Genomic DNA, 19,196 nt, shown 5'->3' with positions numbered 1-19,196 from the left:
AAATCAGGCGGACCCCTCTCTTGGGAGGCCTGCCGAAACAGATCAACCCCAAGTACTGGGTGGGACTCCACCAAAGGGAGACCCCATGGGAGGGGGAGAACCTGACCGAAAGGTCATGTGACTCCCCCCCCCCAAGACTTTCAGGGCAGGCCCTAGGACCTACACCCTACTAATCGGGGAGTGAGAAAGTGCATACAGTGCTGTGATAAAAGTGCAGTGACAAACACACATAAAAAAAGGGAAAAGGGGAAGTGGATAAGTGCTTATGCCAGAGGCGTTGCTAGGGGGTGGCTATTGAGGCTATAGCCCCGAATCTGGGGCCCATAGCCCCGAGTCTCTAGGGCAGGGGTTGGCACCTGGCCCGCCACCACTAAATGCGGGCACCTGGCCCATGGAAATTTTCGCTGCTGTCCCCTTCATTGGACAGTGGCGAGCGCCCAGTATCACAGGGCTGGATGGGGGCGGGAACCGCAGGAGTTAACTTTTTCATTAAACAGCAGGTGATTGGTTGCTGGACAATCCTAGCAACCAATCACCAGCCTGTTAATGTGAAAAGTTACCTTCTGTAGTTCCCGCCCCCCATCCGGCTCTGTGATGCCGATCTCAGATGCTCTGCTTGCTGTACACCTGTGTAAGGTAAGAGTTCTACTTACACAGTGTGTGTGTGGTGGGGTACAGGGGACAGAGGGCACTGCAGTGGGGGTGTGCATTGCTCGGCACTGGTGAGGCTGCATTACTGGGCACTGGTGAGGCTGCACAGATGGGCACAGTTGAGCCCTGCATTGTTTATGTAGCCAACTCCTGAGCCCTGGGGCTCTCTGGGGACCCTGATGTAAGGGGGGCTCTAGGAACCCTGATGTAAGGGGGGGGTGGGATCTCTGGGAACCCTGATGTAACGGGGGGCTCTGGGGACCCTTATGTAAGTAGGAAGGCTCTCTAGGGACCCTGATGTAAGGGGGGGTGGGCTCTCTGGGGACCCTGATGTAAGGGGGTGGGATCTCTGGGGACCCTGATGTAATGAGGGGGGCTCTGGGGACCCTTATGTAATGATGAGGGCTCTGGAGGCCCTGATGTGAGTAGGGAGGCTCTCTAAGGACCCTGATGTAAGGGGGGTTCTGGGGACCCTGATGTAAGAGGGGGTGGATCTCTGGGGACCCTGATGTAAAGAGGGGGCTCTAGGGACCCTGATGTAATGAGGGGGGCTCTGGGGACCCTGATGTAAGTAGGGAGGCTCTCTAGAGACCCTGATGTAAGGGGGGCTCTGGGGACACTGATGTAAGGGGGGCTCTGGGGACACTGATGTAAGGGGGGGTGGGCTCTCTGGGAACCCTGATGTAAGTGGGGGGGCTCTCTGGGGACCCTGATGTAAGGTGGAATCCACACTCAGAGATATATATACTGTACACCCACACGTATAATATATACATGTGTATGACTTTATTTACTTCACTACTATGGGCTCTAGCCCCAGATCTTTTGTAGCCCTAGCAACGCCCCTGGCTTATGCCATGGTGAAGTACCATGGCAAGCCCTTCTTCCAGGAATAAATTATTCCTCTGGTCCTAGCCAAAAGGCCTGGCTCTAGAGGCAGGTGTGAAAAAAGGATGCAGTGGCCATGGTGCCAAAACCCCAAGGTGAGCTCCACCCACCATGAGAATTACGGCACCCCTGGACTGCCACTCCAGGGGCATTTACACCGCAGGCTTCTTTCACAGCCCAGCCCTGACCAGTGCAGCCCCATCCCTACCAGAAAGGCATCATAACTTAGAGAGCTTAGGGAGAGCCTTGCCTACAACCGGGGACAAGCCTGGTGCACCAGGCCAAAATAAACCCAGGAGGAAAAAGGCCCTCCTGCCACCCCCGCTCTTCCCACCTAATTACATCAGGAATTACTAGCTGACTCCCCAAATTGGCAAAGGGAGTCAGGGTTCTGTCCCTGGCAACTGATAAGAACAGATACTACACTTGATTTCACCCAAAAGCCCAAGCTATAGGCAATTTTTATTTTTCATTTTGGATAGAGCAAGGCAGGGTTATAATAACCCCCGTCAGATTTTTTTTTCACCATCTGTGTCCCATTGGGGAGCTTTCCCTTCACTTCCTGTCCTATAGCCAAACACGAAGTGAGAGGAAATCCCTGCAAATTAAGGGAATTCCTTGGGGTCCGCCAGATCACTTGAACTAGTGTCCCCATTGGAAGATTTCCCCTCTATTACTTTTGTAGGGACAACCCAAAATTTGGAATTCTCTTTTACTCTCACGTTCAAAGGTAATGGTAAACAGGACAAATAGAGAGACCTCCCTAATGGGGGCACAGACAACATTAAAAGCTGACAGGTGTCCTAATCCCTCTCCTCTCTATCAGAAATAAAAAAATGCCTTTTGTTTATTCTTTATAAATAATTATACTGTAATCAGGGTTTGGGGGCTCTTTCCCACACAAAGTTTTTTAGGAGCCTCTGAATTCCGGGTTCCTTTTCAACCGAAGTACCCCAGAACCCTTAACCCTGCATAGATGAGAAGCTCTAATAACAAAAATTGTATCTTAACCACCTCAATACAGGGCACTTTCCTGCCCAGGCCATTTTTTAGCTTTCAGCGCTGTCGCACTTTGAAGGACAATTGTGCGGTCATGCAACACTGTACCCAAATTCATTTTTTTAGCTTTTTCTTCACACAAATAAAGCTTTCTTTGGGTGGTATTTAATCACTGCTGGGATTTTTATTTTTTACAAAAAAAAGACAGAAAATTTTGGAAAAAAAAACTGTTTTTCTTCGTTTCTGTCAGTAAATTTTGTAAATAAGTAATTTTTCTCCTTCACTGATGTGTGCTGATGAGGCTGCACTGATGGGCACCAATAAGCGGCACTGATTGGCACTGATGAGGTAGCACTTATGGGCACTGATGAGGCAGCTCTTATGGGCACTGATTAGGTGGCACTATTTCTTTACACAGATCGGGGGCACGCCGTGTCCTAGCAACACTGCGTGGCCACGATCGCCGCGCTGCATACCCCTTGAAATTTTCCACATTTTGTCATGTTACAACCAAAATTGTAAATGTATTTTATTGTTTTTTTTTTTTTTGATAGACCAACACAAAGTGGCACATAATTGTGAAGTGGAAGAAAATGATAGATGGTTTTTAAATTATTTTACAAATAAATATCTGAAAAGGGTGCCGTGCATTTGTAGTCAGCCCCCCTGAGTCAATACTTTGTAGAACCACCTTTCACTGCAATTACAGCTGCAAGTCTTTTTGGGTATGTCTATAACAGCTTTACACCAGTGAAATTTTTGCCCATTCTTCTATGCAAAATAGCTCAAGCTCTGTCAGATTGGATAGAGAGTGTCTGTGAACAGCAATTTTAAAGTCTTGCCACAGATTCTCAATTGGATTTAGGTCTGGACTTTGACTGGGCCATTCTAACACATGAATATGCCTTGATCTAAACCATTCCATTGTAGCTCTGGCTGTATGTTTAGGGTCGTTGTCCTGCTGGAATGTGAACCCCTGCCCCAGTCTCAAGTCTTTTGCAGACTCTAACAGGCTTTCTTCTAAGATTGCTCTGTATTTGGCTCCATCCATCTTCCCATCAACTCTGACCAACTTCCTTGTCCCTGCCAAAGAAAAGCATCCCCATAACATGATGCTGCCACCACCATGTTTCACGGTGGGAATGGTGTGTTCAGGGTGATGTGCAGTGTTAGTTTTCCGCCACACATAGCATTTTGCTTTTAGGCCAAAAAGTTCAATTTTGGTCTCATCTGACCAGAGCACCTTCTTCCACATGTTTGCTGTGTCCCCCACATGGCTTCTCGCAAACTGCAAATGGAACTTCTTATGGCTTTCTTTAATCAATGGCTTTTTTCTTGTCACTCTTCCATAAAGGCCAGATGTGGAGAGCACGACTAATAGTTGTCCTGTGGACAGATTCTCCCACCTGAGCTGTGGATCTCTGCAGCTCCTCCAGAGTTACCATGGGTCTCTTGGCTGCTTCTCTGATTAATGATCTCCTTGCCCAGCCTGTCAGTTTAGGTGGACGGCCATGTCTTGGTAGGTTTGCAGTTGTGCCATACTCTTTCCAATTTCAGATGATGTATTGAACAGTGCTCCGTGAGATGTTCAAAGCTTGAAATATCTTTTTATAACCTAACCCTGCTTTAAACTTCTCCGCAACTTTATCCCTGACCTGTCTGGTGTGTTCCTTGGCCTTCATGATGCTGTTTGTTCAGTAAGGTTCTCTAACAAACCTCTGAGGGCTTCACAGAACAGCTGTATTTATACTGAGATTAAATTACACACAGGTGGACTCTATTTACTAATTAGGTGACTTCTGAAGGCAATTAGTTCCACTAGACTTTAGTTGTAGGTATCAGAGTAAAGGGGGCTGAATACAAATGCACACCACACTTTTCAGATATTTATTTGTAAAACATTTTGAAAACCATTTATCACTTTCCTTCCACTTCACAATTATGGGCCACTTTGTGTTGGTCTATCACACAAAATCCCAATAAAATACATTTACGTTTTTGGTTGTAACATGACAAAATGTGGAAAATTTCAAGGGGTATGAATACTTTTTCAAGGCACTGTACAAATTGAATATTTTCAATTAAAGTACCAATTATTCTATGCAAAGCATAAAAAAACTCAAATGATGTTTATTCAAAATGCCAAATCTTCAAATGTGGCATAAAATTGGCGAATGATATAGAGCAGGGATATGCAATTAGCGGTCCTCCAGCTGTTGCAAAACTACAAGTCCGATCATGCTCTGCCTCTGGGTGTCATGCTTGTGGCTGTCAGAGTCTTGCTAAGCCTCATGAGACTTGTAGTTCTGCAACAGCTGGAGGTCCGCTAATTGCATATCCAGGGGCGGACTGACAACTCATGGGGCCCCCGGGCAATAGGAGATTATGGGGCCCCCGGGCAATAGAAGAAGATTATGGGGCCCCCCGGGCAATAGGAGATTATGGGGCCCCCAGGCAATAGGAGATTATGGGGCCCCCAGGCAATAGATTATGGGGACACACAGTATACACACACACACATACAGTATACACACACAGACACACAATATACACACACAGTATACACACACACACAGAATACACATACACACACTGAAAAGGTACTGGAGAGGCGGGGCAGCTATAATCTTGGGATTAAAAAAAAAAAACACAGATTTTTACATACTTTCTCTGGTTTTATTGAGGTTGGCAAACCTGATGGGGTCCCTTAGGGCATGGGGCCCTCGGGCAGAGCCCGAGAGCCCGAATGGTCAGTCCGCCCCTGTGCATATCCCTGATATAGACAGAGGAATCCCAAATTCAAATACTGGTGGTCACACGGGTGCTCCACATGTGCTTAATTACAGTCCACAAGTGCTCCAAGTGATCCCTTGTCTGTGCTCCAGCATATATAATAATAAATGGACGCTTACCAGATGAGGAGACCCCAAACAAGGTTTAGCCACACATTAGTGGGCAACACCCCCCACTGTGGGTATGCAGGTAACACTTCCTTCACAGGACCTGTATGTTAGATGTGTCATCCAATAGATCACCCGATAATGCGGCTGATTAGTTGTCGTCGTTCATTAACCAGGCATGTGTATAGTATACAAAAGGAACACAATCGCTCATTGCACAATTTCCAAGTATAAGAAAGTCATTAAAAGAAGAGTATTCTTCTCACAAGTAAAATGAATACATCAGGCATTCAGAAATTATCGTCCTGTTCCCCAGTGGGCCTGCTGACATCACCGCTATGTCCTCCAACCCGACATAGGTTTGGTCCCAATAGACTTCATCGCAGGGGCAATGGAGATTTTTTTTTTTGCACTAAAATTTTAGAAAGTGTATTTTTTCCTAAAAAATTGCGTTTGAAAAATGCGCAAATACTGTGTGACAAAAAATATATAATGTTTGGGGGTTCGAACTATTTTTCTAGCAAAAACTACAGATTTTTTACATGTAAAAAAAAAAAAAAAAAAAGTGTACAAAAAAAAAAAAGGCCTGGAGCTGAAGTGGTTAAAAATCCTGATTTTCGGATAAACACGAACATTTGTGCATTTGACAATGACAAGCTCATCTGTGATTGAGGTAACAATCTTAAAAACAATATTGCATAAATGCAACATTTTTAAGCAGAACTGGATCAAACTAAAAAAATAAAACGGAACGTCTGGATAACAATATTTACTGCATAGAAGTGCAAGAATTGAGATGTTGCATCACATTAATACCGATAACTGATGCCATGTCAGCAGTTCTCCTTTTCGTTTGATGACCTCGCCAGATTGAGTCACATTGCCACATTCAACTTATGGAATGGCTTTTGTGTTCGCCTAGCAAGCCTGATATTTCTGTATTGGCCAGGTCACAGTAGGTTGAACAAAATGTCAGTTATTTTTTTATTTCTCAGTGGTGACTTGGAAATTCCCAGTATGCCCAGCTGCTGATCATTATGGCGGGAAGGGAAGGAGGGGAGAAGTTGCCATTTTGCATTGCAGAATGAGGAGGAGGAGAGAACAGTAAAAACAAACTCTGGTTTGGAAATTCCACCACTGGGTTCTCAAGAAATACAAAAAGCCAGTGAGCGATTTAAAGTGTAAATCTACTTTTGTTGAGAAAAAAAAACACCCCCCTCTGGGTGATCTATGTACATTACAAGGGTTTTAACAAACTTTTTAACCAACCTTTTATTATTCCGAAGAAATCCCTGTGTGTTTGCCTGTGTCCATGTGGGAAAGTGAGTCTAATGGCAGTGGTTTCATAATTATCAATCAGTTGCTGCACCTGCAGGGCTCTAATGAGGAAAGCTGCTGGGCCTGCATCCCTTTAGATGTAATTTCCTATTGGGAGTATCTCACCAAAAATGACATTTTTGTTTCAGGGGATACTTGATATCTGACTTGTATCTTAGCAGGAAACACAAGCAGGAAATTAACCACTTGCTTACTGGGCACTTAAACCCCCTTGCTGCCCAGACCAATTTTCAGCTTTCAGAGCTGTCACTATTTGATCGACAATTGCGCGGTCATGCAACACTGTACCCAGATGACATTTTTAATCATTTTTTTCACAAAAATAGAGCTTTCTTTTGGTGGTATTTGACACTGAAGGGCACTGAAAGGTGGCACTGATAGCTGGCATTGATGGGTGGCAGTGATGGGCACTGGTAGGTGAGACTGTTAGACAGCACTGCTAGCTGGCACTGATGAGGCACTGACTGACACCACTGGTGGACATTGTTAGGTGGCACTGATTGGTGGCACTGATATGCACTAAAAACCCAAAATTAGTAATAATTAATTAAATATCTGTTATATGTGATCCATAAATAGTGAAATAAATTATATAATTAGTCCATAAATAATCAAACAAGTAGGTGAAGAAGGTGCTTCACTATAGGGATATGTGCGTGGTTATCACCACCACAGCTACCTGTCTTAGTAAAGTTCAAAATGCATAAACAAACATAAAGTGTCCATAAAGAGTTTAAAGTGACTTTGTTGTATAAATAAATCTGTGACTACCACCGTGATGAACGCCCATCACCTTGAATAGATTAAAGGCTTACCAGACAGCCTCTAATCAGAGGCATAATAACATCAGCTTGGGGTGTTGTCTTCTCAACGGATGGATCTCATCCGGGATGGTGGATGTGTGTCAGCAGACGGTTACCATAAGCCTCCAGGTAGCGGTCCAATCAGGAGAGATCACTCCCAACGATAGTAAAATATCCAAGAGGAAAGAAAGAAACTCCAATAGTATAGAGCGTTTTGACTTTCCTTTATTAAAAAATTCGCCAAACAGGCATCAATAAAAGTTTTCCTTGCAAGGACCTTTAAAACAAGCTCCACTAAGATATCGAAACTCCGCACATGCGCAGTCGGTATGAGCACGTCTACCCTACGGCCGTTTCGTCAGAAATGACACCATCAGGGGCACGCCCACACGTCCGCGCATGCGCATTATATACCCAAACGGCAAAACGAAAAGGTTCAGCCATTGGTTGCGCTAGGAGGATACTTGGAGCTGAAATCAACTAACAATACAGGGGGAGTGTCAAGCACCCCTGATGCTAACTAACTTAATTAAGACATATAAATCTACATGAAGCTGTCGTAGTGCCATCTTGTGGACAAACACGATATTGCTTTAAATGCAATTAATTATATTATATTACCATTAAAAATTAAAGATTAAAAATTGGGGAGGAAAGAAACCAATGGCTGGAAATCATTCGTGTCACCCTTTAGAGACAAAAACTTATATAAATGAAACAATATTCCAATAAGGAAAAAACAGTAGCCAATCATGAATCAAATTTTTTATCATGAAACACAATGATTTCATTAAAGAGACAAAAAGAAGGAGGCCAGGGGGGGGGGGGGGCATCAATTGTTATTAATAAAACAGTTGATGTCCCACTCCACATTTAAGCCCATGGGTACATGGCATCCCAATCTGTATATCCAGTTGGTCTCACTCCAGGATATGCTGCGTTTACCATTACTACCCCTCCAGTGTGGTGTATATTTTTCCAGAGCAAAAAACGTTGTACCTGTGGGGTCCCTATTATGTTTAAGGTCATAATGTTTCGAAACATTATGTTTATCAAAACCCCTTCGTATGTTAGCAATGTGCTCACCTACTCTGACCTGTAACTTCCTGGTGGTACGCTCTACGTATTCTAACCCGCAAGGGCACCTTAAAAGGTATAATACACATTTTGTGGTACAGGTAATAAAAGATTTAATCAAATATGTGGTACCTGTCCCAACTGATGTAAACTCAGTTAGTCTTCTCCCATTAAACACATTAATTTTACAAATCTGGCATTTTCTGCAGGGGTAGAAACCCTTCAAATCACTAAAGAAAGTAGGCCTTGTGGGTGGATCCGGGACATTAGGTGCTATAAAATGCCTAAGGTTCAAGGCACCCCTGAATAGCACACAAGGTTTGTCCACCAACAGAGGCCCCATAACCCTATCATTTTTAATGATGGGCCAATGTCTTTTAATTATTTGTTTTATGGTCCAGTGCTGACTGGAGTAGGTGGTCAGAAAAGCTAGTCCAAAATCCTCCCTATTCTCTGCTTGTGGTGATTTGTTGGCTAGGAGGGCTTGACGATTTCTATTGCCCACTTCCATTATTATTGAATCCAGGGCCTGGCTCCCATAGCCCTTAGTCAAAAATCTTATGGTCCTCTAGATTGGTGCAATTGCGCCTAAGTCGCAAAAATTGTCCCTTCGGAACTGCTGACAGCCAGGAACGGTGATGGCAAGAATCTAATGGGATATATCCGTTCCTGTCTGTCGTTTTAAAATATGTGGATGTAATGATCCTCCCATTTTCTATGGTTATTTTTAAGTCCAAAAAATGAATCTGGAAGGGATTTACCTCATGTGTAAGAACAATGCCCCTATCATTACTATTCAGAAAGGATAGAAAGGTCATGACAGATTCAATGTCACCATCCCATATAAAAAGAACATCATCAATGAACCTTTTCCATAGAATAAGCTCATCACGCCTCTCGTGTAGTACCACATCTTCCTCCCATTTAGCCATGAATAAGTTGGCCATGCTGGGAGCAAATTTTGCTTCCATGGCTACTCCCTTCTTCTGTAAGTAATAGGTACCACTATACCAAAAATAATTATGCTTCATCGAGAAGTCCAGTAGCTCCAACACAAATTTGCTTTGCGTGATCGAGATACTGGAGTCTCGATAAAGGAAATGCTGCACCGCCTCATGGCCTAAACGGTGAGAAATAGCCGTGTAAAGCGATGCAACGTCTGCAGTTACCAGTAAATATGTTGACTTCCACTCTATCTCGCCAAGTAGGTTAATAACATGCTTGGTATCTTTTAAGAAAGAAGGGGTCCCCATCCCCAGTGGTTGCAAGTACTTGTCAATGTACTTACCAACTCGTGCTGTAACAGAGTCAATCCCACTGATGATGGGTCTCCCAGGGGGATTAACCAAGGTTTTGTGTATCTTAGGCAATATGTACATAACTGGCAGCTGTGGTGCCAAGGGTACCAAATATTCTTTCTGTTCAGAATGCCCATATCTGAACCTTTCTGAACGAGTGTTCTCAAATTTTGCTTAAATTTAGAAGTGGGATCTGCCGACAGGGGAGAGTATGTCTCGGAATCCGATAGGATCCGCTTCATTTCATTAGAATAAGCTTCCTTATCCAAAATGACAATGGCCCCTCCCTTGTCGGCAGGGTGGACCACTATATCTTTCCTACTACAGAGAGATTCCATTCCCGCAGTAATGTCCTGCTTGGATCGAATAGCTCTTGTATTCAAACTTGCCAAGTCTTTAATAACCAAATCCCAGAAAATGTTGACATTTGGAGCCAAATTTCCCGGGGGGGGGGTTGAAAAGCGAGGCGTTAGACAAGTTAGAATGAACAATGGTAGAGGTTTCCCTTACCAGTTGTCTAGCTGGATCACTCATGATATACCTTTTGATGTTCAATTTCCTTGTGTACTTATGTATATCTATGAAAGTTTGGAACTTATTAAGGTTCCGAGCTGGGGCAAATTTTAATCCCTTACTTAGGGTCAAGAGTTCTTCCTTAGTTAGTTCCTTACTACTGAGATTAATGATACCATTGGTGTCTAAGTTCTCCTTCTTTTTGGGGTGAAGATTCCTCCCCCCTCTGCTCCCTCTCTTCCGTCCCCATTTCTTTTTAGGCCTCCCCTGTTGGCCTTCCTGAACCAACAGGATTTGCAGGAGGGATGGGGAACATCATAACTCCTACCTGTTTTTGGATTAAACCCTCTGGTGTTTTTAGATAGGGGGGTATATCTATTCCTAGTAACCACCCCATATTGAGCCTGTGGATCATTATGCCCATGAGGGTTAGGTGCTTCAGTGTGATTAAGGTGAGGGTGTTGTTCCTCCCAATGCCTCCAAGGGGGCGGTGATTGATAGTTAGGGCGAGGGAGGGAACCTCTTCTTCCCCCTCCACCCCTGGAGTGGCCCTGATGTTGATGTGAGCCTGCTCTACCTCTTGGAGGTTTAGGAGAAGCATGACGTGTAGTGGCTCCACTATTTTCTACAGGGGTGGGCCGTGGATCAATTAAGGTGGTAACTGGTGACGGTTCAGGGGAGGCTATAACCTGCCACCTAAAGACTATATTGTCACTATAGTCTTTAATGTCTCTGTTATATTTCCTTTTTTTCTTTATTGTTTGTTCAGATTCCTCTTTGATCAAAATACTTTTTAAAGCTTCCGATCTCTGCATGTACTCCGATTCACTCTTGAAGGGTGTTAACTTACTCTTGATGTTGTTTATTTCCAAATCAAGTGTAGTTAATTTTCATTTCTTTTTTGCTATTAGAAACTGTAAAAAGTTTACTCCCGCCTCATTAAAATATTTGAACCATTCGGTTAACTCACTATCTTCCTTTTGAGGGTTAACATCCCATCTGAGTCTCCTAGGGACCATATTTAATCAAACATATTCCTCCAAATACGCTATGTCCCACCTGGTATGGACCTCAGCGATGGTTAAGTTTTTTAATCTTAAAAAGCAGCCTGCTAAATCATCTCTCGGGTCATCATTACCATCAGAAACCCCTTCTGTATTAGTAACAATCTGGGACCTATATTCGAAAATATCCATTACGGATACACCAGCAGCAAATAATGTTTATCAAAATAACCAAAAATTCTAAAGAAAAAAATTTGCGCTAGGTGTGCAGAAAAATTATTATGTGAATACAACAACCTGTGAACTGGTATCCTGCAGCTGTACACTATAACCCTGATAAGGGGCACTGCTAGATATGTATAAAAAGAAGTGCAGCGCTGGATATATATAAAATATATAAAACCCAAAATTAGTAATATTAATTAAATATCTGTTATATGTGATCCATAAATAGTGAAATAAATCATATAATTAGTCCATAAATAATCAAACAAGTAGGTGAAAAAGGTGCTTCACTATAGGGATATGTGCGTGGTTATCACCACCACATCCACCTGTCTTAGTAAAGTTCAAAATGCATAAACAAACATAAAGTGTCCATAAAGAGTTTAAAGTGACTTTGTTGTATAAATAAATCAGTGAACGCACATCACCTTGAATAGATTAAAGGCTTACCAGACGGCCTCTAATCAGAGGCATAATAACATCAACTTGGTGTGTTGTCTTCTCAACGGATGGATCTCATCCAGGATGGTGGATGTGTGTCAGCAGACGGTCACCATAAGCCTCCAGGTAGTGGTCCAATCAGGAGTGATCACTCAACGATAGTAAAATATCCAAGAGGAAAGAAAGAAACTCCAATAGTATAGAGCGTTTTGACTTTCCTTTATTAAAAAATTTGCCAAACAGGCATCCATAAAAGTTTTCCTTGCAAGGACGTTTAAAACAAGCTCCACTAAGATATCGAAACTGCATGCGCAGTCGGTACGAGCGTGTCTACCCTACGGCCGTTTCGTCAGAAATGACATCATCAGGGGCACGCCTACACGTCCGCGCATTATATACCCAAACGGCAAAACAAAAAAGGTTCAGCCATTGGTTGCACTAGGAGGATACTTGGAGCTGAAATCAGCTAACAATACAGGGGGAGTGTCAAGCACCCCTGATGCTAACTAACTTAATTAAGACATATAAAACTACATGAAGCTGTCGTAGTGCCATCTTGTGGACAAACACAATATTGCTTCAAATGCAATTAATTATATTATATCACCATTAAAAATTAGAGATTAAAAATCGGGGAGGAAAGAAACCAATGGCTGGAAATCATTCGTGTCACCCTTCAGAGACAAAAACTTATATAAATGAAACAATATTCCAATAAGAAAAAAACAGTAACCGATCATGAATCAAATTTTTTATCATGAAACAGAATGATTTCATGATCAGTTCCGAAGGGACAATTTTTGCGACTCAGGCGCAATTGCACCAATCTAGAGGACTATAAAACAGAAGCTTTGGTTCTCAAATCCAGATTCTTGACTAAGGGCTATGGGAGCCAGGCCCTGGATTCAATAATAACGGAAGTGGGCAATAGAGATCGTCAATCCCTCCCAGCCAACAAATCCCCACAAGCAGAGAATAGGGAGGATTTTGGACTAGCTTTTCTGACCACCTACTCCAGTCAGCACTGGGCCATAAAACGAATAATTAAAAGACATTGGCCCATCATTAAAAATGATAGGGTTTTGGGGCCTCTGTTGGCAGACAAACCTTGTGTGCTATTCAGGGGTGCCTTGAACCTTAGGCATTTTATAGCACCTAATGTCCCGGATCCACCCACAAGGCCTACTTTCTTTGGTGATTTGAAGGGTTTCTACCCCTGCAGAAAATGCCAGATTTGTAAAATTAATGAGTTTAAAGGGAGAAGACTAACTGAATTTACATCAGTTGGGACAGGTACCACATATTTGTTAAATCTTTTATTACCTATACCACAAAATGTGTATTATACCTTTTAAGGTGCCCTTGCGGGTTAGAATACGTAGAGCGTACCACCAGGAAGTTACAGGTCAGACTAGGTGAGCACATCGCCAACATATTTGGCATAAAGAGGGGAGTTTGGGACTTTAAATGAGGCGCACTTGTCGCCTCCATCCCGGAATCAGGTATATACAAAAAGGGGAGTTGGGACTTTAAATGAAGCGGTTGGAATGCGGAGGGTTGAAAAATGTAAATTTAATAGTCATAGTAAATAAAATACAAGGATTTCACATATGTCAACACACATAAATGTTTTTGCATAAAAATAAAGCATATAGTATGGAAAAATACATACAGTAGATATAAAATCATACTAGGTAGATGGTAATTAAAGTAATGATGGTACAACGGTAACTGGAATTATAATTATTATTATCATGGCTATGCGATTATAATTCCAGTTACCGTTGTACCATCATTACTTTAATTACCATCTACCTAGTATGATTTTATATCTACTGTATGTATTTTTCCATACTATATGCTTTATTTTTATGCAAAAACATTTATGTGTGTTGATATATGTGAAATCCTTGTATTTTATTTACTATGACTATTAAATTTACATTTTTCAACCCTCCGCATTCCAACCGCTTCATTTAAAGTCCCAACTCCCCTTTTTGTATATACCTGATTCCGGGATGGAGGCGACAAGTGCGCCTCATTTAAAGTCCCAAACTCCCCTCTTTATGCCAAATATAGTACCGGGATGGAAGCGTTTGGATAGTTGGATTAACAGTGTTCCCCTGCTATCTACGCGAGAGGTTCTATGCAGACCCTACAAAGGGCTGTATTTTTGGAACAGTCGTATCCTTTACACATATTGTTATGCTTGTACTTATTTCCTTTATGTTACCACGGATGGCATGTCCTGTACTAGTTGCTGCTATATACATTGACTTTAGTTTTTTGCTATACATTCAACCCCACAGTTCTGCCACTGTTTTGCGTCAGCGTGGCTCTTGTCACGGTTTTGTGCTGGGGCTTTCTTCCTCGGTGCGGGAGCTGCGATGCGCTCCTTGGACCCTCCCCCTCCTCCCCTTTGGGAGGTTCGGGCGGTTATCATCCAGCGCATCGGCGCCACGGTCCCTGCGTCATGCGCGGGACGTCGTAACTGACGTCACCGCGCTGACGCTTGGAGCGTCATCTGCGTGACTCACCTCTGGGAGGAGGACGGTTTTGGCGCCAAACACTGAGCGATTACTCAGCTCAGGTGCGGACGCCGCCCCCTCCTCCCGCCAGGCTCACGCACGTGGCGTTGGCGGCATATACTTATATGTCCCCCAATCTGAGTGGGCTGTTCACATGGCCTGTCTCCGATTGGGGTCTCAACACACCAGCTGTTCTCCTCCTGCTGTTTGTGCTTGACCTATAGCATCGGGTAAGTCTTTGGTTTATGGGCTCACTTTCCCTGTTATGCTCCTGCTTTGTTTCACTGCACATCCTGTCTCATACATTAGTCACTATCTATTTTTAACACTCCCTTTCTAACAAATCACACCATCTAGATCTGCACTAGTCACTATTTTAATTGTTTCACCATGACTCCCACAATACTATCTATCAATATTATATATAAAGGTTTCTATTACTATTACTTCCATAATATTATCTATCAACATCATACACAAGGGTATCTTTGGGTACACTATTTATACATTACTCAATATTACTAATTTCATTACTTCCATAATATTATCTATTAACATCATATACAAGGGTATCTTTGGGTACATTATCTATACAGTATTCAATATTACTAATTTTATTTCAGATTACAAATAATTACCATCTACAAATTAACATTTTGTTCCCAGATATCCCTTCATTCTGACAAGCTCTCCATTATCATTGCTGTCACATGGACACCCCCCCATTATCCGGACACTGCCATTCCATCACCCGTTGCCACTCAGACATATTATGCTGCCTCAGCTCCCGTGCTGGGGTTTGTTGCCTCTGGCTCACGCCGTGCCATTTGCCGTGCGTCGCACTCAGTGCCAAGGTTGGTAAGTGTATGTCTTCTGACCAACCATTTTGTGAATAGATCTATTTTACTCCTCTCTATTAAGATGGAGGTTTATTATATATATATATCTTACAGGTTTGCACTGCATCAGCTCCTGATGAGTGGAGAAAACCATCCACGAAACGCGTCGAGCTACACTTGATGCTTCAACCTTAACTATTTGCACTCTGATGTCATCATTATTTTTAATATTTTTATATCATTACCAGTATTATGCTTTTTTCATACCAGGTCCCGGGCACACCATTTCGGGCACCCACTATGACCATTATTATTACCATGCGATTAAAACTCCAGCTACCAGGTTCCGGGCATGCCATTTCCGGCACCTATTATGATTATGATTATTATCATGGCTATGCGATTATAATTCCAGTTACCGTTGTACCATCATTACTTTAACCACTTCCCGCCCGCCCTATAGCGGATTGACGTCCGGGAAGTGGTTCTGTTATCCTGACTGGACGTCATATGACGTCCAGCAGGATAACATGCCGCAGCGCGCCCCCGGGGGCGCGCATCGCGGCGATCGGTGGAGCGGTGTGTCAGTCTGACACACCGCTACACTGATCTTGGTAAAAAGCCTCCGGCGGAGGCTCTTTACCACGTGATCAGCCGTGTCCAATCCAATGGATGACTCATGCAGGCAGCTTGCTGGTGCCTCCCCCTGGTTCTGGAATGTTGGAAAATGTTCTGGAAGATGGAGGGCAAAGGCTAGGAGGGTTGTCCCGCACACTCAGGGAAGCTTGGCCAATCCCCAGGCAGTGGGCCCGGCAGGGTGGTCAGGCCAGCCCCTAAGTATGAATGAGTCGTGCTGGCAGGGGAGTTGGGTGGAAGATGGAGAAGGAGTGCTGAGGAGACTGTCGGTGGCACTTGAGGCGAACCCCCTAGTGTGGGGGTGGGGGGGTGCTCTACCTCGGGCTGGGGCTCAGGTGTTGCCTCAAAGAATCCTACCACAGAAGCAGTTGGAGGGAGTCTTTCCTGAGAGGCAGCGGGAGCAAGGAGGACAGTGAGTTTTACAGCATGGTGCAGGGATTTACAAGGGGAGAGACTGCGAAATGTAGCAGGTCTCTCTGGAAGACAGTGGTGTATATAAATCTTTTGGAGCAGTCGGGTAGACTGGTGAAGAGACAGTCGAGTGGACTGGTGAAGAGGCAGCCAGGTGGGCTAGCATTTCATGCAGTGGTAGAGCTGCGACCAGTATCTACAAGGAAGTTGGAGGTACTCCAGGATGCAGTTCACAACACATTGTGATACTCTAAGGGACTAAGAGCCTACCCTGGTCCAAATCATTTGGTGGAGCGGGGATTATGGTGTGGGGTTGTTTATCAGCGGTTGGGCTTGGCCTCTTAGTTCCAGTGAAGGCAACTCTTAAGGCATCAGTATACCAAGATATTTTAGACAATTTCATGCTCTCAACTTTGTGGGAACAGTTTGGGGATGTCCCCTTCCTATTCCAACATGACTGAGCACCAGTGCACAAAGCAAGGTCCATAAAGACATGGATGAGTGAATTTGTGGGTGGAGAAACTTGACTGGCCTGCACAGAGTCCTGACCTCAACCCGATGGAACACCTTTGGGATGAATTAGAGTGGAGACTGTGAGCCAGGCCTTCCCGTCCAACATCAGTGCTTGACCTCACAAATGTACTTCTCGAAAAATGGTCAAACATTCCCATAGATACACTCCTAAACCTTGTAGACAGCCTTCCCAGAAGGGTTGAAGCAGTTATAGCTGCAAAAGGGAGGGCCAACTCAATATTAAACCCTATGGACCAAGACTGGGATGCCATTAAAGTTTATGTGTGGGTAAAGGCAGGTGTCCCAATACTTTTGGCAATATAGTGTATGTACAGTTAGGTCCATATATATATATTCGAACATAGGCACAATTTCAGATACTTACCAAAACATATTCAAGCTATAGTTATAGTTATGGGCTGAAAGTGCACACTCTTAGATTTAATTTGAGGGTATGTACAGCCAAATCGGAGGAAGGGTTTAGGAATTAGAGCTCTTAAAAATAGCCATCACCCTTTTTCAAGGAGCCAAAAGTAATTGGATAATTGAATCAAAAGCTGTTTCATGGCCAAGTGTAGGCTACTCCATTATTTCTTCATGAATTTAGCAGGTAAAAGGTCTGGAGTTGATTCTAAGTGTGGTATTTGCATTAGGAAACTATTGCTGTGAACCTACATCATGCATTCAAAGGAGATCAGAGAGATAGCAGCAACATTAGGAGTGGTAAAATCAACAGTTTGGTACATTTTGAGGAAAGAAGAACGCACTGGTGAGCTCAGCAACATAAAAAGGCCTGCACTTCCACAGAAGACAACAGTGGTTGATGATTGCAGGATCCTCTCCATGGTAAAGAAAAACCCATTCACAACATCCAGACAAGTGAAGGACACTCTCCAGGAGGTGGGCGTATTGTTGTCAAAGTCCACAATCAAGAGAAGACTTCACAAGAGCAAATACAGAGGGTTCACCACAAGGTGCAAACCTTTCATTAGCATGAAGAATAGAAAAGCCAGATTAGACTTTGCTGAAAAAAATCTAAAAAAGCCAGACCAGTTCTGGAAAAGCATTCTTTGGACGGATGAAACTAAGATTAATCTGTACCAGAATGACGGGTAGAAAAAAGTGTGGAGAAGGCTTGGAACAGCTCATGATCCAAAGCACACAATGTCATCTGTAAAACATGGTGGAGGCAGTGTGATGGCATGGGCATGCGTGGCTCCAAGTGGCACTGGGTCATTGGTGTTTATTGATGATGTGACAAAAGACAAAAGCAGCCGGATGAATTCTGCAGTGTTTAGAGATATACTGTCAGCCCGGATTCAGCCAAATGCAGCAAAGTTCATTGGACAGCGCTTCACAGTACAGGGGGTCCCCGGGTTACAAACAAGATAGGGACTGTAGGTTTGTTCTTAAGTTGAATCTGTTTGTAAGTCGGAACAGCTACATTTTTTAAGTGTAGCTCCAGCCAAAAAAACAATTTTTAAGCTTTGTGGATAGCACAGGGAAGGGTTAACACCCCTGTAACATTTGTTTTGCTGTCTGTGCTCCTCTTCAGAAGATTTCACCTCACTTTCTGTCCCAATGACAATTGGATTTTGAAAATTTTGGGTTGTTGTGGAAACAAGCCTTGGTGATAAAGCATCAGTGGAGGTACCTTTTCCCCATAATAGCTCTTACAGGAATTTCCCTTCCTAGGGGTAGATTTCCTCTCACTTCCTGTTGTCACCCTCCGTTTGTAAGTAGGAGTCGTTTGTAAGTCGGATGTTTGTAACTAGGGGACCCCCTGTACAGATGGACAATGATCCAAAACACACCGCAAAAGAAACATAGGAGCTTTTGAAGGAAAAGAAGTAGAATATTCTGTAATGGCCGAGTCAATCGCCTGATCTCAACCCAATTGAGCATGCATTTCACTTGCTGAAGGCAAAACTAAAGGCAGAAAGACCCACAAACAAAGAACAACTGAAGACAGCTGCAGTTAGAGCCTGGCAAAGCATCAGAAAAGAGGAAACCCAGTCTTTGGTAATGTCCATGGGTTCCAGGCTTCAGGCAGTCATTGACAGTAAAAGTTTATCAACAACATATTAAAAATTAACATTTTATTTATGATTATATTATGATTATATTAATTT

At 43.4% G+C, this 19,196-nt stretch overlaps 2 protein-coding genes across 5 annotated transcripts in view; one reads left to right on the top strand and one right to left on the bottom strand.

Annotated features, from left to right (window-relative positions):
- Window positions 1–19,196, top strand: part of TEX12 (testis expressed 12) — a 220,867-nt gene that overhangs the window by 49,210 nt on the left and 152,461 nt on the right. The window lies entirely within an intron of this gene.
- The window catches only part of LOC141111118 (interleukin-18-like), a 91,459-nt gene that overhangs the window by 52,543 nt on the left and 19,720 nt on the right, over window positions 1–19,196 (bottom strand). The window contains exon 2 of one of the 3 annotated variants that reach the window (XM_073603147.1): window positions 7,592–7,802. The exons of the other annotated variants lie outside the window; for them this stretch is intronic. Within the exon in view, the coding sequence (XP_073459248.1) occupies window positions 7,592–7,615 (24 nt within the window). The 5' untranslated portion in view covers window positions 7,616–7,802. The remainder of the gene's footprint in view (window positions 1–7,591; window positions 7,803–19,196) is intronic. 3 annotated transcript variants of the gene reach the window in all.

This window comes from Aquarana catesbeiana, linkage group LG10 (genome assembly GCF_042186555.1).
Source record: "Aquarana catesbeiana isolate 2022-GZ linkage group LG10, ASM4218655v1, whole genome shotgun sequence".
Lineage (NCBI taxonomy): Eukaryota > Metazoa > Chordata > Amphibia > Anura > Ranidae > Aquarana > Aquarana catesbeiana.
Note: the sequence above shows the minus strand (reverse complement) of the source record. Positions and strands in the feature narration are given on the sequence as shown.